This window comes from Carcharhinus amblyrhynchos, chromosome 15, assembly GCF_965287045.1.
Source record: "Carcharhinus amblyrhynchos chromosome 15, sCarAmb.v2.hapA, whole genome shotgun sequence".
NCBI lineage: Eukaryota > Metazoa > Chordata > Chondrichthyes > Carcharhiniformes > Carcharhinidae > Carcharhinus > Carcharhinus amblyrhynchos.
This window is the reverse complement of record NC_137338.1, coordinates 36,455,396-36,478,409: the sequence shown is the minus strand read 5'-3', so window position 1 is coordinate 36,478,409 and position 23,014 is coordinate 36,455,396. Positions and strand designations below refer to the sequence as shown.

The 23,014-nt window shown below is 42.6% G+C and overlaps 1 protein-coding gene across 1 annotated transcript; it reads left to right on the top strand.

Moving 5' to 3' along the window:
* The first annotated feature begins 390 nt into the window (after positions 1–390).
* Positions 391–16,517, top strand: LOC145353252 (thiamine transporter 1-like). The gene is made up of 7 exons (XM_080203819.1): positions 391–659; positions 3,670–4,290; positions 5,051–5,279; positions 8,753–8,942; positions 9,042–9,183; positions 11,720–11,868; positions 12,002–16,517. Exons 1-7 carry the CDS (start codon positions 453–455, stop codon positions 12,036–12,038), a joined length of 1,575 nt encoding a protein of 524 aa, XP_080059945.1. The 5' UTR covers positions 391–452; the 3' UTR covers positions 12,039–16,517.
* Positions 16,518–23,014: the final 6,497 nt, after the last annotated feature.

Here is a 23,014-nt window from a genome sequence, read left to right as displayed (position 1 = left end):
AATTCTTCACTCAAAGGGTGGTGAATCTCTGGAATTCTCTGCCCATTGAAGTGATGGAGGCTGCCTCGCTAAATATATTTAAGACACGGGTAGATAGTTTTTGGGTAGGCAAAGGGATTAAGGGTTATGGGGAGAAAGCGGGAAAGTGGAACTGAGCCACTTCAGATCAGCCATGATCTTATTGAATGGCAGGGCAGGCTCGAAGGGCTAGATGGCCTACTCCTGCTTCTTATGTAAAGCTCAGTCAGAGGCAAGTCCCGCCTACAACTCCCAGCTGATACTGCTGGGCCACTCCTCCCCGCCTACTCCCGCCTATTGGGTAACCAAGTGAAGGGAGGAACGTGGGCCAGGAGCGGAGTCAGGGCAACGCAACCGAGAGAAAGGGGAAGAATCAGAGGGAGGGAGAGAAGGAAGTGAATAAAAAGAGAGAAAGCAAGGAGAGAGAGAGGGGTATGGAGCCCGGGGAGAGGGAGCGAGTGGCGGCCCGGGAGCAGCGGTCTGCCGGCTGCGGAGCCAGAAAGAGCCCCGGCAGCAGCTACAGCCACCTCTACCCCACCGCTCTGCTGTGTGTCTGCGGCTTCTTCTCCAACGTCCGGCCCTCGGAACCTTTCCTCACCCCTTACCTGCTGGGTCCGGATAAGAACCTGACTGAGCAGCAGGTGAGTAAGCGGGGTGCCTCTGAATCCACTGCTCTGTCTCACTGTTTTACTATTCAAACCCGTGCATCCTTACAGAGTGTAGTTACTGCAATCCTCGTGTTTCTTTAAGCCGCACGAGCCTAAATGCCTCTTTGTTCCGAGGCTGCAGTGAGTTAACTTCGACAGTATCAATACATCCTCCTGATTTTTGTTCAGCAATTTTTTTTCAGCTAGCATCTTTACCAGTTAGTCCAGTGCTATGTGTTGCTTAGTTCTTAAGTTCCCTGCATTAGCCAAGGTCGGGTTGACAGTGTTGTCTATCGGTGGCTTGGCGCCGTCAAGGTCACTACCATGAGACAGCAGAAAAAAAACTTCACTAACAGATGAACTTTAACATTCAGCATCCTCATTGTTCTTACTCACGTTTTGCAGGAATCTTAATGTTTCACCGTGCGTAGTGACTGTGGGCTTGAGGAGGTTAACAAACTAATTCAAGGGATTTTTTTAATGGAAGCAAATCTGAAATGCTAACATGTCTGTACACAGCTGCAATGCCTGATGTACTGAACATCATTTTCAGTTCAATTAATACAGAATGGGTGCTATCTGTATGCCTCAAGGTGAGTGTTACCACCTCACTCGCCTGGATTTTGTGGTCAGAGACAACAATATTTGCTGATAACGTTGTTAGCTCCGGGCCACCGGATTTTTATGGGTGGAGTGCAGACTTGCTGTAATTTCCAGCATGGTGCCCTTTTGTGGTGGTTGACCTATGGTGGCTGAAACCAAGCAGGAAATAGGGAGGCTGCTCAATGACGAGATTAAAAGATCCTCACCTGAGATATAGGCCGGGATTTTCCGGCCTTGCTTGCCCCGAAACCAGAAATCCCACCCAAGGTCAACGGATCTTTCCATGGTCCGCTCCTCACCTGCTCTTATTCCTGGGACGGACGTGATGGTAAAATTTGCCCTACAGAGTCATGGAGGTATATAGCACAGAAAAAGATCCTTTGGTCAACTATACCCAGCTATTCTAATTTCATGCAGATCTTAATAAGAAAGTTGAAAGGAGAAAAAAGAAATTCAATTTAAAGATGTCCAAAAATACTACATTAAAGTTAGGAAATTTTGGTTGGGTTAAAGGAGAGTTAAGAGACAGATAGGATAATTTAAATTAAAATCACCAATGCCAATTTTCGAGTAAGAGACTTGCAATTAACACTTAGTGCTGCTTTATAAACTCCATCCAAAAGCACTAACAATAAACACCCTTGGTTTTACTCAGTGTATTCATTTCAGTGCCAAGTTTGTCATTCTCAATTTTTGCTATCAGCTTCACCAATGTTATTGAGTAATCTGGTCCACTGTTCCTTTTTTTTTGAAGTGTTTCTCTCACCCGGCACATTCTGAAATTGTGAAATTCAAGAAACTTGAAAACCTGCATTGTAAAACTGAAGATGTGATGTGGGTATGCCGGCGTTGGACTGGCGTAAACACAGTAAAAAGTCTGACAACACCAGGTTTTAGTCCAACCTATTTATTTGATAATATACTCACAAGCTTTCGAGGGGACTGCCCCTCGAAAGCTTGTGAGTATATTATCAAATAAATAGGTTGGACTAAAACCTGGTGTTGTCAGACTTTTTACTGTGCAAACTGAAGATGGACAGTGACAGTGCCTCTGATAAATTGATGCAGCGCTCCACCTTAGTGAAGATGCTGCTCACTTAGAAATTATATTGGGTAGTACACCGTCTTGAAGCAGTTTAATTGGAATATTTATAAAAGGGAGTTTCCTAAATGTTTGATTTGCCCTGACGTTGCACAATACTTTCTGTAACCTGCACTATAAAATAAAATGTATTTCGTTCCACTGTTAAATCTGTATTTATTTTAATTCCTTTTTTAAGATGGATTATTAAATATCCCAATAGGCAACAAATTTGTTTCATTGAAAAAATGCATATGTCCCAAACTTAAAATTTTCTGCGACATCACAGCAGAAATAATTGCGCCAAATATCCAATCAATTCTGTTCTCTTGTATTTCTCCCAAATATGTTCTGTGTGGCCTATATATAAGAAAAATCTTGAAAGGCCTTAGTCTACAGAATTGTGCAGCAATGCTATACTGTGAGGTTGCATTGAGAAGACTTAAGATTACATCAGCTTGGTCATTCTGGTTGTAAACGCAGTAAAAAGTCTGACAACACCAGGTTTAAGTCCAACCGATTTATTTGATAGTAAACTCACAAGCTTTCGAGGTTTCCCTCTTCTTCAGGTGAATGGAGAGTTCTGGCCTCAGACAGAGCATATAAAGCACAGACAGTTTAGAGATTACTGATTTAGAATGCAAATCTTTACACCTAACCTGCTGTTCAAGTCCTAAAGTGGCCGACAATGTGAGTGGAAGGAGCACTGATCACAGGTTAAAGAGATGTGTATTGTCTCCAGACAGTACGGTAAGTGAGGTTTTACAAACCCAGGCAAGTCACGGGGGTTACAGTGCGACATGAACCCATCTGTAACCCTCGTGACTTGCCTGGGTTTGTAAAACCTCACTTACTGAGAGATTTCTGGAATGTATACAGGATGATTTTCTGGACCAATACGTTGAGGAGCCAACAAGGGAACAGGTCATCTTGGACTGGGTATTGGGCAACGAGAGGGTTAGTTGGTAGTCTATTTGTGGGGGAATCCTTGCGAATAAGTGACCATAACATGATATAATTTTTTTATCAAGGTGGATGGTGAGGTAGTTGATTCTGAGACCAGTTTTGGTTTCCTTAGGGATCATAGTTGAGGATACGGTGAGAAGAAATTAGCCATGGTCGAAATGAATGGTGGAGTTGCCTTGAAGGATCAAATGGCCTACTCCTGCTTCTATTTTCAACGTATGTTTCTATGTATAATGTATATGTATACTGCATCATGTTGTAAACAATTGTTAGGTTTTGAGAGATTAATAATTGAAAATTAAAAATGAACACTCCTGTCTTAAACCTATTGGACTTCTATATTTTTTCAAATAGGTGAATGAGATTTATCCAGTGTGGACTTACTCCTACCTAGTGCTTTTGTTTCCCATCTTCCTTGCGACTGATTACCTCCGATACAAACCGGTCATCATTCTACAAGGTGCAGCTTTGATCATTACCTGGTTCATGCTATTGTATGCCCAAGGACTGATGGCAATGAAGTTTCTAGAATTTTTCTATGGGATGGTAACTGCATCAGAGGTGGCTTATTACTCCTATATCTACTCTGTAGTAGACTTTGATATGTACCAGAAAGTAACTGGATACTGTCGTTGTGCCACATTGATTGGGTACACAGTGGGATCTGTTACTGGACAAGTCTTGGTCTCGTTTACTGAGGTGTCTCTTTTCTGCCTCAACGTTATTTCCTTGGCCTGTGTCGCACTTGCCTTTATTGCATCGCTGTTTCTTCCAATGCCACAGAGGAGCATGTTTTTCCACAGAGTGAGGGAAGACTGTACTGAAAGGGAAACCACAGATGAAAGTGAAAAGTCATCATCTGAAGAACATGGATCAACAACACCACTAACCTGTGGCCATGATGATGCTGAGAATATGATACCTGTCTATGTACCAGAACCAATGGGTAACATCTCACACACCCATGAAATTACGGTAATATTTGTTTCATTTGCTGTTTTGTTTTCTGCAACTGAAATCGAGCACCATGCTGTGGGTGAACACGCAGTGTGAACTTTCACTTATCTCCAGATTTCAAATTCATAAGATATAAAACTAACTCTCACATGCTAAGTAATTTTGGGAGTAATTAGGCCATAATGAGCAATAAATCCTTGCACTGCTGATATTCTTACTCTGTCTGTGACAAGACATCTTTCTATGCTGACTCTTTGGTCTCTCAGCACTCTGAACCAAAAAGAGGAGATTTCACTAAATCACAAGTTTTACACAACCTCCTAGGGCCTGAAATTCCTTGAAACCAGGAGTGGGAGATAAGGACAGCATTTTCCTCTCTCTCTTTCTGAGAGATGAGGTCTCTAATCTGATTTCTCTTGTGTTTTTTCTTTTTCTCACCTTGGTATTGCTCGCTCCTCGCCCCTCCTCTCAGCAGTAGGGTATCGGGAGAAAGGATCCGGCCTCTGTTGCAGCAGTAATGATGAGCATTAATGTGTCCTATAGTGCCTACTTTGAGTGAAGGGCAAACCTAGCCACCTGCTGCCTTCCTCCAGATCAGCTGAAATGTCACAATGTTGTCAATGACTACTGTATATTTCTGATGAGAATATTGCCATATGTGCTCATTCTGTGTGTATATAAAATGCTTCCCTTAAAGCAAGATATAAATATTTTTAACTTGCTTGAGAAATTTTTCTTTTAGACAAATTGGTGTATTTTAACTGGTTTTATTTTCCAGAATAAAAAGCCATTCAAAGATGTCTGCATTGTTCTTGCAACGTTATGGAAGATCTTCCTGCAGTGTTATTCCTCTTGGCCACTGCTCTGCTGGTCAGTATGGTGGGCATTGTCTACGTGTGGCTATTTTCAAATAGTGAATTACATTCAAATCCTGTGGGAGAAAATTCTTTCTTCTCAGAATTCCCAGATTTACAATGGAATGGTGGAAGCTATATCTGCACTATTGGGTATGTTCCTGTTAGTAATTTTTTGATTAAAGAGTTTGCCTGTAATTGCCAGGAGGTGTTAAAATTTCAGTTCAACAAGGAAATCAACATATTTCCAAAAAGAAAACTAGTGCAGCAAAAGCTGGATTTCCTTACAAAATAAAAACTTAAAGACATATAACTCATCTAGGGTTTATCTTATTGCTTAGACTGAGATCCTCCAGTCCCATGCAGACAGTGGGTTTATTGAACAAAGAAAATCACATGGATTGCAGACATGAAGCAAGAAAGGTTAAATAGACCAAGATGGTATGAAGATGGATTGAAAGTGAATAGAAAGAAAAACTGTAAAGGATTTTCAGAGGGAGAGAAGAATGAGAGGAAACTAGATAATAGTAACTTGAAGTAGAAAACCTGGGCGCTGAGGAGATGGATACACACATTTCAATGGAACGACCGAAGTAATAAATTGGTAGCTAAACATAAGCTTGAAAAAATGGAATGTTTTCATATTCTCTGCACAGATCTATAAAGAGGTGATACAAAACTGGTTCTAGTAAGAATATTGTCGGTTTAGGCTCTTCTTGGGGAGCCATTAGTACAGTGAGACATGTCAGCTGTGAGGATAAACTAAACTAATTGGAGTTCTTTTCAACTGTACAGAGAATTAAAAAGATGTCATGGAAGATGTTCAAAAATATGAAGGAATCAGGAAAGAACTGTTTCCACTGTTAGGTTCCAAATGGCACAAATTTAATGTCATCGACAAAGAGGTTAGGAGAATTTTTAGACAAATTTGGTTAGGACATGGAATGTCCATTAGAAACTGGCAGAAAGAGAACCCACTTTTACTTTTTAAAAGGTGAGTAGATGAAAATTTGAAAAGGGAAAGGGCAGAGGGGATGGTTCTTAGCTCCTTCAGATTGTCCGTCAGAGGGGCCTGTTAACGTTCTAGCTGTGTCTATTAGAAATATGAAATGAAGGCTACAGTCCCAGTCTATTTTACTGACAAAAGCAGTGATTGTCTCTTCCAGAGTAAAACTGAAATATGGCATATGTAAAATACTAATAATTTAAAATGCTGTTGCATATTTTTCAGGTCTGCTTTAACTTTCTTAGGGTGACCAGTGACCCCCCCCCCCCCCCCCCCCCCCCCCACCCCTCAAAATGTTAAGTTAGTTCCTTGTGAACTGAACTGCTGAGCGATCGTAGGTTTGCTATATTTAACCATAGATATAAGATGCTCTTTTTCTCCCACCTGCACAGTCCCGCTCTCCCATGTGCACAAATTGGTTGGAACCACTTTTTATTTGAATTTCAAGACTTTCTTCTCTCCATCCATCAATAAACAGGAAGGTATTTTGATTTAGTGCCTACTGTAAGTGGTGGTGTATTTCCCAACCGTTCAACTTCAGGGTGATCCAATTTCTATTAATAACTCCACAACAAACTCAAAGATGGGATGAACTCAAAAGGATTAATTTATTTGTACGCATCCAAATGCAAGAGGGTAGGCCGCAGCATTGCCCCCTTTGCAGTCATACGGTTAAAGGGATTAGAGAAAGTAAAGATGTGCAGTGACCACATAAAAAAGATGTGGTATTTCATGTGGGTTGAGTCCCATGCCCAATGAGGTATTCCTCCTTGCAGGCTGCCAGTGCTGTATAATTCACTTTTCTTGAGGGGCTGACTTCACATGATATGATGTGCTTTCAGAGATGAATCAGTCTTGTTGGTGATGGCACAGAATTCCCAGTAGCAGCAAAGTAGATGGGGACCAGCTGTTCAAATCTGGACAGAATTCCTTTTCTGTGAGGCTACTTGGATGGTAAAATGGCAGTTTGAACTTTTGCAGTGATGTTACTGGTTCCAGAAGCTAGGTCCATATCACATGATTCTTGCCTCTCCTCATTGTCTTTGACAAGCAATGTGCATCCCTTCTCTTGGCCCTAAGATGGTTAATTGTCTCACCCAGTAAAGATTGAAAGGAAGGTTGTGGGGTCCTTTGTCCTAGTAGATTAGTAGATTCTGGTCAGCCAGCCTGATTTATGAAGTGGAGATGGCCTTTCATAGTTCTGAGTTTGTTTTCTGCAGCTCACAGTGTGTCATTAGTGTCTCTTAAGAGATAAGCCTAAGTTTCTTCACAACTGCTGGGTAGCTCCTGGTGACATGGTGGCACAATGGTTAGCACTGCTGCCTGATAGTGCCAAGGACCCAGATTTAATTCCTGGCTTGGGTCACTGTCTGTGCAGAGTTCCATATTCTCCCCGTGTCTGAGTAGGTTTCCTCCAAGTACTCCGGTTTCCTCCCACAGTCTGAAAGATGTGCTGGTTAGGTGCACTGGCCAGGCTAAATTCTCCCTCGATAAACCCAAACAGGCACTGGAGTGTGGCAACTAGGGGATTTTCACTATAACTTCATTGCAGTGTTAATGTAGCCTACTTGTGGCACTAATAACACTTTTTTAAAAAAAAGCTTTTGTTTAGGGGCCATGGGCATTTCCAGAATAGCATTTTTAGAAATAGTTATAAGGATAGCTAACTATTTTCTAAAAATATACTAGGTGAGGTTTTGCTCTCCTCATGATGGTTTAATGGAGCTGGCAGCTGGGAAAAATCCATTGACAGTAACATATTTCAGTAGCAACTTAAATCGTGCACACAACATAATAAAACATCCCTAAGCGCTCCTGGTGAGCATGATAAAATTTGACACAACTACATAATGGGTTTTAAGAAGTGCCTTTAAGGGGAGAAACTGAGGCAGAAACGTGTAGGAAAGATATTCCAGAGTTTGGGATCTAGGCAGTTAAAGGCACAGTCACCAACTGGGAGCAATTAAAATTACATCTAGTTAAAGTGGATGTACTATTTGCTTGTGTAGTGCCTACTATGTTAAATATGTGAAGCTTTAATTGAATGAATTGAGTGTTATGACATATGGCTTCATGTTCCAAATTCCTGCCTTTTAGGGTACCAAGGTGCTTGCGCTAATAATCCAAAGTCTTTTCATTTTTGCTCTAAATATATTTGTATAAATGGTTATAAATTTTGATTTCCACATTCAGTACCAAATATTATTTTCAGACAAAACAGAATGTTTTGTCTGGCTTAAATCAAACTATGGAACGCTATGAAGGAGGTGATTTTACTATCATGTTGTGCCCATTTTTGGCGTGACGGGATCGTACAGTGATTAGTGCTGACTTTCGCGACTGGTACCATTTTACGAGCGCTGGATTTCTGGTGCAGTCAGCCTCTCACTAGAAATGGGCAAAAGGCAGGTTAATGTATTGAAATTTATTTAAAGTAGTATTTAAATGTCATTAGCGATCCAGGTGCTCAATTGCCCCCACCCCGACCTCATTGGCAAGGTCATGAACTCTTCCAGTTTCAAGTCTGCCCAGCACTTTAGACAAAATAAAGGTAAAATACCACCCAAATGTTGTTAATGTAACTTTATTTTAATTTTCTCTGTCTTTGGTCTATGTTTAGGTGCTGTGGCAGCATTTGTCGTGGGTTATGTAAAGGTTTCATCCATCTGGAGTGAAGTTGCACTCTTCATCTTTTCTCTCATTATTGCTGTGTCAGTGTTTTTGATAGACACTGTTCGGAATATCTGGGTGTGTTACGTCAGTTACATTGCTTTCAGAATCATTTACATGATGCTTATAACTATAGCAACGTGAGTGGACCTTTTGTTCAAAAGTGTGATTTAACTCTAAATTTAATTTTGTAGTTGGAAGAAAATTTAAATAGTAATTGCCTGTCTTTATTTTAAAAGGTACAAGATTGCTGCAAATTTAAGTGTGGAACTGTATGCTTTGGTGTTCGGTGTAAATACTTTTGTTGCCTTAGCTCTTCAGACGCTGTTGACTCTGATTGTAGTAGAATCTAGTTTGCTGGATTTGGACATATTTGGACAGGTAAAGTATCAATTTGGTATTGCCATAGCCACTAGCATTGTAATTTAACTGGGGGAGAAACTTTTTTAAAAAACACTTTTATGTTAAATAGTGGAAACGTTCCTCTTCCCTTCATAGTTATGGATACAAAGTGCAACCTAGTTCTGGTTGAGAAATTAAAAATCACATCTGCATCTTGTTCTCCTGTTGTGATAGTTTGAAATTTGGCATTCTTGCTTTTGGTCTGATGATGAAAAGCTTTCACAGCAGGTCTCCTATTTCAGCATTATTCAAAAGCCCCAGTGATTTTCCAATTTCTCTACCAAACCTTCTCTTTGCTCTAAGGAAAATATCCCCAGCTTCTCCATTCTCTCCATGTAATTTAAGTCTTTCATCCCTGTTGTCGTCCTAGTAAATCTCTTCAGCACCATGTCCTAAATCTTGACATCTTTCTAAAGTATGGTGCCCAGAATTGAGGATATTGCACCATCTAAGGCCTGAAAAGTGTTGGCTTCCTTGTATTCTGGTCATGATTTTACATTGTGCTACATTATATTATGCAAGTTTACCATCCATCTGTGGCGTAGCATATTCAAGATATAAATACAACACACATTTACGTTTATTAATGCTCTGTGAATGCCCTCTGCAGAACTTGATGAACACTGAGCCCACAGGATGGGCAAATTCTTTATTAATTGAGTAACATTTTCATTATTTGAAATTAATTGCTATGAATTAATGGAAAAAATACTTAGGGGTAGGATGTATGAGCATTTGGAGTGTTGCGATCTGATTAGGGATACGCAACATGGCTTTGTTAGAGGGAGGTCTTGCCTTACGAATCTGGTGGAATTCTTTGAGGAGGTGACAAAAACGGTTGACGATGGGAGAGCCGTTGATGTCATCTATATGGATTTCAGTAAGGCGTTTGACAAAGTCCCTCACGGTAGGCTGGTAGAAAAGGTTAAGGCGCATGGGATACGAGGCCAGGTAGCTAGGTGGATTGAGAACTGGCTGGGAAATAGGAGACAGAGGGTAGTTGTGGAGGGGACCTTGTCGGGCTGGAGGCCAGTGACCAGTGGTGTGCCGCAGGGCTCAGTACTGGGACCTCTCCTCTTTGTAGTCTACATAAATGACTTGGAAGAGGGCGTAGGTGGTGTGATCAGCAAGTTTGCTGATGACACCAAGATGGCAGGGTTGGCGGGTACGGAACTGGATTGTCAGGTGATACAACAGGATATAGGTTGGTGCAGTGGGCAGATAGGTGGCAGATGGCATTTAATCCTGACAAATGCGAGGTGATGCATTTTGGACGGAATAATGCAGAGAGGAGCTATGTGATAAAAGGTAGGCCGATTAGGAGTATAGACGTACAGAGGGACCTGGGAGTGCAGGTTCACAAATCCATGAAGGTTGCGTCACAAGTGGAGAACGTTGTTAGGAAGGCTTATGGGATGTTAGCCTTTATAGGAAGGGGCTTAGAGTATAAAAGCTGCCGTCTAATGCTTCAGTTGTACAGAACGTTGGTTAGACCGCATTTGGAGTACTGCGTCCAGTTCTGGTCACCTTACTACCGGAAGGACGTGGAGTCTCTGGGAAAGGGTGCAGAGGAGGTTTACCAGGATGTTGCCTGGCATGGGGGGACTGGGTTACGAGGAGAGATTGAAGAGACTGGGGCTATTCTCCTTGGAAAGACGGAGATTGAGAGGGGACATGATAGAGATATATATAAGATACTGAAGGGAATAGATAGAGTTAATAGTGAGAGACTGCTCGCTAGACTGGGTACGAACACGAGAGGTCATCACTTAAGGGTGAGGGGGGGGGAGGTATAATTTGGAGGTAAGAAGAAGGTTCTTTACGCAGAGAGTTGTGGGGGTCTGGAATGCGCTACCGAGTAGGGTGGTGGAGGCAGGAACATTGGACTTGTTTAAGATGCAGTTAGATAAGCACATGAGTGAAACGAGAATGGAGGGATATGGTAGGGGCTATTAAATAGGGTTAAACCTCGGGAGACACCGGAAGGGCAGGCTGTATGATTAATATTTTTTGTCTTTATTCCACAGGTGGAGGTCCACCTCGTGTCAAGCGAGGGGCATGCACACGGCGGGTCGTGCGTGGGCTGCTCTTGGAAGTCCAGGAGTGGCCTAGTACTTCATGTCGGTGTGTGTGCTTGATCCTGGACCGATAGACGGGCGCCGCAACAGCTCAGTGACTATCACTGCTAGCTGTGCAGATACATGGATTTGGGCCTGTGTCTGTGGGAGTTTGCGCATTCTCCCTGTGGTTGCGTGGGTTTCCTCCGGGCGCTCCGGTTTCCTCCCACACCCCAAAGATGTGCTCTTAGGCTAATTGGTTTCTACCAAATTGACACTATTTCTTCCCTGAATCTGACTGAGTAGGGTCCCATTCGTAGACATGCAGGGTAGAATAGGTGTAGGGTGATGCGGCGGCGCGGGCTCGTTGGGCCGAAGGGCCTGTTTCCCGTGCTGAGTTGTTCTTTGTTCTTTCTTTGAACTGTTTATTGAATTTAATACTTTCCTCTTTTTTTCAGTTTCTGGCTTACTCGGTTTACTTTACCGCAATTGCAATGTTGTTCTTGATCTTTGGTATGTACAATATTATAAAGAAATACAGAGAAGAGTCACAAGCAACTGAAAACACCTTTGGACTCCAGGAACGAAGTATCACCAAAGACACCTTGTGAGCAGACAAGTGAGGTTGACTAAAGACAACTTTTAAAATGGGCAGTTGCAAATTTGTGTAGCTGCATGTGATGTGATTCACTAAAGTAGAATGATTTACTTCTATCTTTCCTTGCAACGTCACTAACCAGGAACATCCTTGGAGCTGCTCGTGCACCTCAGCCATAACCTCACAAGCAATACAGCGGACTCCTGGTTTCCTCATGAACACAAGGCTTCTGCTAAATTTGGAAGTTGCTGTGGTGGAGTGCAAGTATTGTTTCTTATTGCCCCCTGTTAGATGTGATTCTGCAGGACTTGCTGAACAATCCAGGGTGCGCCAACAACTGCAGAAATTGAAGATGACGTTTGTGAGAAAATCTGTCCAAGTTTAGGAACCTTGATCTCCAGTTCTAAGTCTGAGTACTGTACGAGGATCAACTGGTGGTTTTCTTCTGACATCCCTCCATGAACCCTCATTAATGTTCTCATCATGCCTTTCAAGTTTTCCAACTAAACATGATTTGAATCTCTCAAGACAAACCCCATTAATTTCATAAACTTCCCTTTACAAGTGAAGTGTAAAATGCACTGTTGTAGGTAAAATAATAGCTCAGACTGTTAGTGAGTCAAAATACAGTGGTTTTTATTTCAAAACTCTGGGTATCCCAGAATTTTGGGAGAAAACTGGTTCCGATTAAGGATTACCAGACTTGCCATAGAACACAAACACAAGTGGGCATTTATACATTATAAGCTCCAGCAGGAATCACGATTCAAAGTTCCAATTCCTGCCAGACCTCTAGTTCTTCCTTCCTGGGTCGTGGTGCAGCCCCAGAGTTAATCAGGAATTACAGTCCTGTAGGCAGGACACAGGAAACCCTTCTGCTGCAGTACTGGCATCCCTGTCTTTGAAGTTACTTGTGCGATTGCGGCTGTCCCAGCAGGATTGTTCCTGTTAAAAGCCGATATCGCAATCTGCCATCAGCAGCTGTCAAAAGCTGGTATCATAAACTACCATCTGTATAACAATGTCCAACTCATATAACCAGGTAAGATTTGCAAAGTCTACAAATAACAGTCATGTTTAACTATCAGCTGTTACAAAAACAAGAGTTAAAGCATGTAAAACATGAAAAAAAAATTAATGCCAGGAGCAGTATAAGCTGACAGAGATCAGCCAGAAGGAAGGGTTATGTTTATGACACATTCTAGGTACAAATCCATTAACCCTTTCCCTTCAGGTACAAAATGCATTCACCTTTTCCCTACTTCAGAGATTCAAGAAGTTGCCAATCAGTGGGGATTAAAGATTGCACTATTCTAATTGGATTGATAAAGGAAGACAGGAGAGGGAAAATATTCTACAAGAGGACTCTGGTTGAAACTTAAGTATTGAACAACACTTGAGTATAGTTGTAGATACCAGCATCTTAATAATGGATTACTAATCAGTATTGCAGTTTGTAAGATGAAAGCAAATTATTGCGGATTCTGGAATCTGAAATAAAAACTTGCAGCATTTTCAGCTTTTGTTACAATTTGAAAATGTGTGTTAGACAGAAATTATGTCTTGATATTTTATGAGAACCAATATATATTGTCTATGGTAATATGGAAACATAGAACTAAGAGTATGTTTAGTAAACATGTAATCGTTCAAAATCACCCACAACAGTTGCCTTTAATGTTCTGATGGTGCAACTAGCTGTAGTAATACTCTGTACAGAAGAACAGGCCAGGCCAAAATAAATACCTGAAGCTGGAAGATTTGCAGGGTAGTCTTGAGAGAAAAGCACAGGGAACTGGAACTAATTATAAAGTAGTTTGTAAGAACTGGTGCAAGATTGATTGCCCAAATGGCCTGTTTCTGTGCAGTAACATATCTGAAGATAACTGGAATGACAAAATTCTTTTATATAAATACTATGAGGCACTGAAGTAAAGTTTGTCTTTTTTTTGTAAGTGCAAGTTAGTTTTAGATACTATTAGAAAACATTGGTAGTTTTAATGCTCCGTGTAATTTAATTGACCTGATGTGAATGAGGTACTGACACTGATGCATGAGATGGAAATGTGCCCTATAATGAGGTGACTAAGTGTCTACCAAGACTGGCTGAAAAATTGCCACAATCTGTTCTCAATGTGGAGGTTATTAACTTTGTGTTATTTTAAGTGTAAGTTTGCTAAGTATTGATACTAATGTACACTGTTCACCAAATATGTTGTTTCCTTTGGAAGATGAAAATCCAGCACCGTTCAGGTGCTGTTGTCATACACCTTCTTTCAGCATTGAATAGAGGCCTTGGTGTGGGTTGCCAGATAGCTCCAGTAGAGGCACAGGACCCTTTCATTTTGGATTGAATGTGGAAGGGGAACTTGGAAGTGCAAAGAGAAGAGAAGAGAATTTGACTTTTTTGATGATGTAACCTTTAATAATAGAGAGACCAGAGAGATAATGAATAGACAGTGGCAATCTGATGTTCGAAACCTGAAGAAGCAATTCCCTATGTTTTCCTCTAATGTGGCAAAATGAATGATGGAAGCGTAATACTAGATTAAAACTAACATTCAATTTCTCAAATAAATTTAGTTTATCATGCCTCATACATCAATGTTTTATGGTCCTGGTTCTGCCATTTTTGCCAGAATAAATTAAGTAACAGATATTCTGTTCTTGGTATTAGGTACTATATTGAAGGTATATTTTACATGATCACAAAAAATATTATTTGGCCAATGTTTAACAGGTGGCCATTTCAAGGTTCTCCAATTTAGTCTAATGGATATTGGACTAATACCTAATTTTAATTTTTCTTATTTGCACTAACCCTGACTTGTAATGAGATAGTAAGAAGTCTCACAACACCCAGGTTTGAGTCCAACCAGTTTATTTGACTATCAGATAAACTGGTTGGACTTAAACCTGGTGTTGTGGGACTTCTTACTGTGTTTACCCCAGTCCAACACTGGCATCTCTACATCATGACTTGTAATGAGATGGCATATCTTCCAGATTAAAGTCAGCTAAAGTACCAACTAGCTAATATTTAATACAAAATCTTATTGCATTTTAGCTGCTCTAAATATTCATGCTGCATCTAGAACATTAATCATTATAGGTTCAGTTTGCATTATTTGGGATTCAAACAAGAATTGAGAAATTCAGAGCAAAATAAATGTTTTTGTTTAAAACGGTAGAAATGCTTTGAATGATGAGCAGATTCCATCCTCCATGAGGAAATGAGAAAAGCTTTTCCTTCCCAAAATACTGTGTGCCTGTATATTTATTATCTCCAAAGAAATAAAATCTTTTAACTGCCTTGAGAATGATTTGTTGTGCTGAGATGGGCTGATAACCCTGAAAGTGTAGATAATGTACAAATTTATCTGGTGTACTCTGCTGTAAATGAGACATTTTGTATCTTGTTATACGACACTGAAATTTATATGTGGAAAGCCTTTAAAATCAAGTGGAAGCTTGAAAGTTTAGGCATTAACACAAGAAATATGGTGCAGTTTATTTCAGCGTATTCTTGAAACAAATTTTCTTTGCAATACTGAAATGGTCTGTTTCGGACAGACAGTGCTGTCCCAGAATTGCATTGTGATCAAAGCAATGTTCTTTTTTGGAAACAAAAATTGGAATTGTAAAGTGCTACCCAACTCTGCCCCCCAAACACCTATGAAAATTTTATTTCCTATGGAAGGAGAAATAGGGATGGGAGAATATTTCAGTTGGAATGACACTGATGAGTGATTTAATGGAGGGATCTAGAAGTTCGAATGATTAACTGTGCAGATAGATGAAGCCATTTTAAGTTTTTTAAAAAAATGCCAACCTGTAGACATTGATGCTGATAGTTTCTGATTCACTTTGTATAATTCAATTTTGCCTTTTTATATTGTAGATAAGTGTTTTTCAGTCATGATTATAACATGAGGTGTCTTACAAATCTCAGCTTTTAAAAAAGCACAATGTAAAGAATGCATTTTTTTATATTGAACTTATTCCTTAGAGTAATAAGAGCTGTTGCATTCCATGGGCAGCACAGTAGATAACACTGCCACACGGCGCCATGGACTCGGGTTCAGTTCCAGCCTTGGGTGACTGTGAGGAGTTTATACATATCCCTGTGTCTGCGTGAGATTTCTCTGGGCGTACTATGATTTTGTCCTGCGGTACACAAAGATGTGCATTAGCCATGCTAAAATTGTCCCCAAGTGTCCAAAATTGCTAAAAAGGGTTATAGGGAAAGAGCGGGAGGGGTGGAGGGGAGTGGACCTGCGTTGGTGCAGACTCAATGACTGCCTTCTGCACTGTAAGGCTCCTACAGATTCTTAGGCTTTGGTTCCATGCATTCAATACTTAAGACTATTTTTGTAAGAAATTGCATTTTTAAATGATTGTTATTTGTAGAGAATGTGCAAACATTTAAACACTATACTTTTTTTTTAAACTAATTACACAGTTGAATGGTTTTAAACCCAAATTCACCATTCCATTTAAAAAGCAATGAAATGCCCAAGTGTGGTCTGTTCCTGAGAACACCTTTAAGTCAACACTTTGAAACGAATGTATTGACATGTCAGTTGAAAAAGCACAGATACAAGTTTGTTCTTTGTTGTACCTAATGCACTAGGACTGATTAGAAATAAAGAGGAAAACAAAAATGGGGATTTCTGTTGTGCGTTATTGTATATTTTGTATAAAATCTGTGGGTAAGATTTTGAATAAGCTTCTCAATTGGTTTTGCATAAATTGATGGAAAATGGACCCAAATCTGCAGTCTGCTTTACCTTCCCTCTCCTTTTGCAAAAGCCTCAACTTGGAATGTAGCCACACAATGCAGAAGTTCTCCGCTACCTTGAGAGCGTGATCCTTCCCCATACCCCGGTGTTAGAGATGGAAAGGTGGTAGGACTGGAGGGTCTTAATGACATTACTGTTACGAGAGAGGCGGTGCTCGACAGACTGGAGGGACTGATTGTGGACAAGTCGCCAGGACCGGATGGAATGCATCCGAGGGTTCTGAAAGAAATGGCGGAAGTGATAGTGGATGCCTTGGTGGTTATTTTCCAAACGTCGCTGGATTCCGGGGAAGTGCCGGAAGATTGGAAAGCGGCTAATGTTACGCCGTTGTTTAAGAAGGGTGCCAGGCAAAAGGCAGGGAATTATAGGCCGGTTAGTTTAATGTCTGTTGTAGGTAAAATGTTAGAATCTGTCATCAAGGAGGAAATAGCGAGGCATCTTGAGAGGAATTGTTGATAGAGCGGACGCAGCACGGTTTCATTAAAGGGAAGTCGTGTCTGACAAATTTACTGGAGTTCTATGAGGATGTGTCTAGGGCGGTGGATAGAGGAGAGCCGGTGGATGTGGCCTTTCTTGATTTTCAGAAGGCGTTTGACAAGGTACCTCACAAGAGGTTATTGCAGAAGGTAAGGGGACATGGAGTTGGGGGTAGGGTGTTACCGTGGATAGAGGATTGGCTGTCAAATAGGAGGCAGAGAGTGGGGGTTAATGGGTGCTATTCGGATTGGCGGATGGTGACTAGTGGAGTGCCCCAGGGGTCGGTGCTGGGGCCTCAGCTATTTACCATTTATATAGATGATCTGGAGGAGGGAACCGAGTGTAGGGTGTCGAAATTTGCTGATGACACCAAGATTGGTGGAACGGCAAATTGTGCGGAGGGTGTGGAGAGTCTACAGAAGGATCTAAATAGGCTGGGCAAATGGGCCAGGAAATGGCAAATGGAATTTAATGTTGGCAAGTGCGAGGTGGTCCACTTTGCTAGGAATAATGGTAGGAAGGATTATTACTTACGTGGCGAAAAACTGCAGCAGGCGACGGTGCAGAGGGACCTCGGGGTCCTTGTGCATGAGTCGCAAAAACCCAGCCTGCAGGTGCAGCAGGTGGTCAGGAAGGCGAATGAGATGCTGGCCTTCATAGCGAGGGGGATTGAGTATTAAAAGTAGGGAGGTCTTGCTGCGGCTGTATAGGGCACTGGTGAGGCCGCAGCTGGAGTACTGTGTGCAGTTTTGGGCGCCATACTTATGCAAGGATATTTTGGCCTTGGAGGGAGTGCAGAGGAGGTTTACTAGGCTGATGCCAGAGTTGAGGGGGTTGAGCTATGAGGAGAGGCTGAATAAACTAGGCTTGTACTCGTTAGAGTTTAGAAGAATGAGGGGAGGTCTCATTTGAGACGTATAAGATTATGCATGGGATGGATAGGATAGAGGTGGAGAGACTCTTCCCGCTCAGAAAGGATAGTAGGACTAGGGGGCACAGCCTCAAGATAAAGGGGGGACAGTTTAGAACGGAGTTGAGGAGGAACTTCTTCACTCAGGGTGGTGAATCTCTGGAATTCTCTGCCTGTTGAGTGGTGGAGGCTGTCTCGCTAAATATTTTTAAGACGCAGGTTGATGGGTTTTTGATAGGCGAGGGGATTAAGGATTATGGGGGAGAGGGCGGGAATGTGGAACTGAGCCACGACAGATCAGCCATGATCTTATTGAATGGCGGGGCAGGCTTGAAGGGCTAGATGGCCTACTCCTGCTCCTATTTCTTATGTTCTTATATACAAGTCTGAACTGAATATGTGCCTGACTTGATTCTGGAGGGTTTTGCAGCAGAGACCAACTCATGAGTCTGCAGTTTCTGACATTGTACAAAATGCAAAAGATTGTTTCGTCTTAGCCACGTAGCTCAAATATATACGTGAGGTCACAACGCTGTGCAATACTCATCACTCTAGCGGCTCCTGATAGGATTCCCCAGGGGCTATGCTTTTGGCTGGGAATGGTCACCTACACTGTTCAACAAATTGTTTCACTTAATTCAGTCTGTATGTCTGGTGAAAAGAAAAAACATTGACAAATGTACCGTTTTTTGAGCAGATATCACTAACTGGGTTGTAAACGTTTATCAGCCTGACTGCACTCTAAGTGGGAGACTCTTCCCTTTGTTCTAGTAAAGACTGATTTTTAATTTTGCAGACAAGTTCAAGAGGAGGGATCAAAGTGGTCAATCTGTATTAAACCATGGTGGCCATCGGCTGGTTTATGACAACACTCTGCCATTGAACAGGATTGCTCCGAGGCTTTTCTTAAATGTTCAAGATGACTATGGTCAAATCTAGCTGAGAATTCCAGAAATATCCAATGGGTGGTGCTCAACTGAAAGCACAAGAGATTCTCCTCAGAATGAATTCAATCTGCCACTCATTCACTGAATGAACGTGTTCTAAGAACATAAGAAATAGGAGCAGGAGTAGGCCATCTAGCCCTCGAGCCTGCCCCGCCATTCAATAAGATCATGGCTGATCTGTCGTGGCTCAGTTCCACATTCCCGCTTTCTCCCCATAACCCTTAATCCCCTCTCTTATCAAAAACCCATCAACCCGCGTCTTAAATATATTTAGCGAGACAGCCTCCACCACTTCAACGGGCAGAGAATTCCAGAGATTCACCACCCTTTGAGTGAAGAAGTTTCTCCTCAACTCCGTTCTAAACCGCCCCCTCCCCCCCCCCCCCCCCCCTTTATCTTGAGGCTGTGCCCCCTAGTCCTACCGTCCTTTCTGAGCGGGAAGAGTCTCTCCACCTCTATCCTATCCATCCCATTCATCATCTTATATGTCTCAATGAGATCTCCCCTCATTCTTCTAAACTCTAACGAGTACAAGCCTAGTTTATTCAGCCTCTCCTCATAGCTCAACCCCCTCAACTCCAGCATCAGCCTAGTAAAACTCCTCTGCACTCCCTCCAAGGCCAAAATATCCTTGCATAAGTGTGGCGACCAAAACTGCACACAGTACTCCAGCTGCGGCCTCACCAATGCCCTATACAGCTGCAGCAAGACCTCCCTACTTTTATATTCAATCCCCCTCGCTATGAAGGCCAGCATCCCATTCACCTTCCTGACCACCTGCTGCACCTGCAAGCTGGGTTTTTGCGACTCATGCACAAGGACCCCGAGGTCCCTCTGCACCGTCGCCTCCTGCAGTTTTTTGCCACATAAGTAATAGTCCTTCCTACCATTATTCCTACCAAAATGGACCACCTCGCACTTGCCAACATTAAATTCCATTTGCCAGTTCCTGGCCCATTCGCCCAGCCTATCTAGATCCTTCTGCAGACTCTCCACACCCTCCGCACAATTTGCCGTTCCACCAATCTTGGTGTCATCAGCAAATTTCGACACCATACACTCGGTTCCCTCCTCCAGATCATCTATATAAATGGTAAATAGCTGAGGCCCCAGCACTGACCCCTGGGGCACTCCACTAATCACCAACTGCCAATCCGAATAGCACCCATTAACCCCCACTCTCTGCCTCCTATTTGACAATCAATCCTCTATCCATGCTAACACCCTACCCCCAACTCCATGCCCCCTTACCTTCTGCAATAACCTCTTGTGAGGTACCTTGACAAACGCCTTCTGAAAATCAAGAAAGACCACATCCACCGGCTCTCCTCTATCCACCGCCCTAGACACATCCTCGTAGAACTCCGATAAATTTGTCAGACATGACTTCCCCTTAACTAAACCGTGCTGCGTCTGCTCTATCAAACAATTCCCCTCAAGATGCCTCGCTATTTCCTCCTTGATGACGGATTCTAACATTTTACCTACAACAGCCATTAAGCTAACCGGCCTATATTTGCCTGCCACCCTTCTTAAACAATGGCATAACATTAGCCATTTTCCAATCTTCTGGCACTTCCCCGGAATCCAGCGACGTTTGGAAAATAACCACCAAGGCATCCACTATCACCTCCGCCATTTCTTTCAGAACCCTCGGATGCATTCCATCCGGTCCTGGGGACTTGTCCACAATCAATCCCTCCAGTCTGTCGAGCACCACCTCTCTAGTAACAATAATGTCATTCAGGCCCTCCAGTCCCACCATCTTTCCATCGCTAACACCCAGCAAATTATTCATGTCCTCCTCCGTGAAGACCAAAACAAAAAAGTTATTCAAGGCCTCAGCCATTTCCCCGTTCCCCCCTCTCATCCTCTAAGGGTCCAACGTTCACCCAAGCCAGCATCTTTTTATATATTTATAAAAACTCTTGCTATCCTTTTTTATATTAAGCGCTAGCCCAGCTTCATAGTTTCTCCTACCCTTCTTTATCAACTTCTTTGTCAATCTTTGTTGACATTTAAACCTCTCCCAATCCTCTTCTCGCCCACTACTCTTAGCTACTCTAAACGCCTCCGCTTTTAATTTAACACTTTCCTTCACCTCCTTTGTTATCCACGGCTTATTACCTCTCCTCCTACAGTCCTTTTTAACCATCGGAATAAATTTCTGCTGAGCACCAAGAAAGATCTCCTTAAAGATCCTCCACTGCTCCTCAGCAGACCTACCTTCCAACGCGCTCCCCCAGTCAACATTCGTCAATTCTTCTCTCATCCTACTGTACTCCCCTCTGTTCAAACAAAGGACGCGTGTCCGGGAACCCACTTTCTCCTCCTCCATCTGCACCAGAAACTCCACCATACAATGATCACTCTCCCCAAGAGGCTCCTTCACCGCAAGGTCCCTAATTCTACCCGCCTCATTACATAACACCAGATCTAAGATAGCTCACTCCCTCGTCGGCTCCAACACACACTGTTCAAGGAAACTATCCCAGCAGCATTCCAAGAACTCCTCCTCGAGCCCACCACGCCCAACATGGGTCGACCAATCAATATGTAGATTGAAATCCCCCATAATTATCACCGTTCCATTCCTGCACGCCGCACTTATTTGCGCGTTAACAGCCCGCCCCACCTCTAGATCATTATTCGGGGGCCTATAGACGACACCCACCAGCGTCTTCCTCCCTTTGCTGTTCCTAATCTCCACCCACAACGATTCCACTTTCTGCTCATTGGTTCCTATATCATCCCTTGCTACCACCCTGATGCTATCCTTAATCAGCAGAGCTACGCCACCCACTTTTTCCTCCTGCCTATCCTTCCTAAACACTTGATACCCCTGGACATTCAGCTCCCAGTCCCTGTCACCTTGCAACCACGTCTCTGTAATGGCCACCAGATCATATCCATTTGTGCTGATCTGCGCCACCAGCTCATCCACTTTATTCCGAATGCTTCGTGCATTCAGATAAAGTGCCTTCATCCCAGCCTTCACCTGGACCCTATTTGCCAGAACGCCACCAACCATACTCACGCCCCCTACTCCCTTTATTATTGGGACATCCTCGGCCTCTTCCCTTACCTGTACCCTCTCCTTAACTTTAGCCCGCGTAATGTCACCTACCCTCGCACCCTCCCCCCTCCCCCCCAATTAGTTTAAAGCCCTACCTACAGTCCTATTTACACGATTCGCCAGGACTCTGGTCCCAGCACAGTTCAGACCAACCCATCCCACCCGAAAAGGTCCCACCTACCCCAATACTGATGCCAATGCCCCATAAATTCAAACCCATTCCTCCCACACCAATCCCTGAGCCACCCATTCACTTCTTTAATCTTATCAACCTTACGCCCGCCTGCACTCGGTTCAGGCAGTAGCCCAGAGATAACCACCTTGTCGGTTCTACTTTTTAATTCCATTCCCAGCTTTTCATACTCCCTCCCCAGATCCTCAGTTTGCATTTTGCCTACGTCGTCGGCACCCACATGTACTACAACGGCCGGATTCTCACCCTCCGACTCCAGGTTCCTCTGCAGCCCAGATGTGACATCCTGGACCCGAGCACCAGGCAGACAGCACACCCTTCTGTGCACTTTGTTATTGTGACAAAGGACAGTGTCAATACCCTTAACCCCACTATCCCCATTTACGACTACTCTGACCAATGGTTAACCTTTTCAATGTTAATTTTGTCGGCTTTAGTTTAAAATGGCCTTTCAGATGGGTATAACTGACCCCATGGTTTTATTGCAGGGAAATTTCCAGGTCTTCAGGCCAACATTTACCCTTCAACCAACAATGTAAAAACATTAGAGGGTCATTCACCTTGTGGTGTATGAAAGATCTTGCCATAAGAATGTTGATTGCTGTGTTTCCATATGGGTAACTTTCTTAATTAGCTATGAAGTGTTTGGGCACTTCCTCAGGGTTATGAAAGGTCCTACTCAAATACACATTCCATATATTTTTAAATACTCAAACAAATGCGTAATGAACCCATTGAGTTGTAGAAACC

Coding starts and splice junctions, on each gene's coding strand:
- LOC145353252 (XM_080203819.1), top strand. CDS start 453: ATGGAGCCCGGGGAGAGGGAGCGAGTGGCGGCCCGGGAGCAGCGGTCT. Junction 5,280..8,752: donor AGCTATATCTGCACTATTGG/GTATGTTCCTGT, acceptor GTCTATGTTTAG/GTGCTGTGGCAGCATTTGTC. Junction 11,869..12,001: donor AGTATCACCAAAGACACCTT/GTGAGCAGACAA, acceptor GTCACTAACCAG/GAACATCCTTGGAGCTGCTC.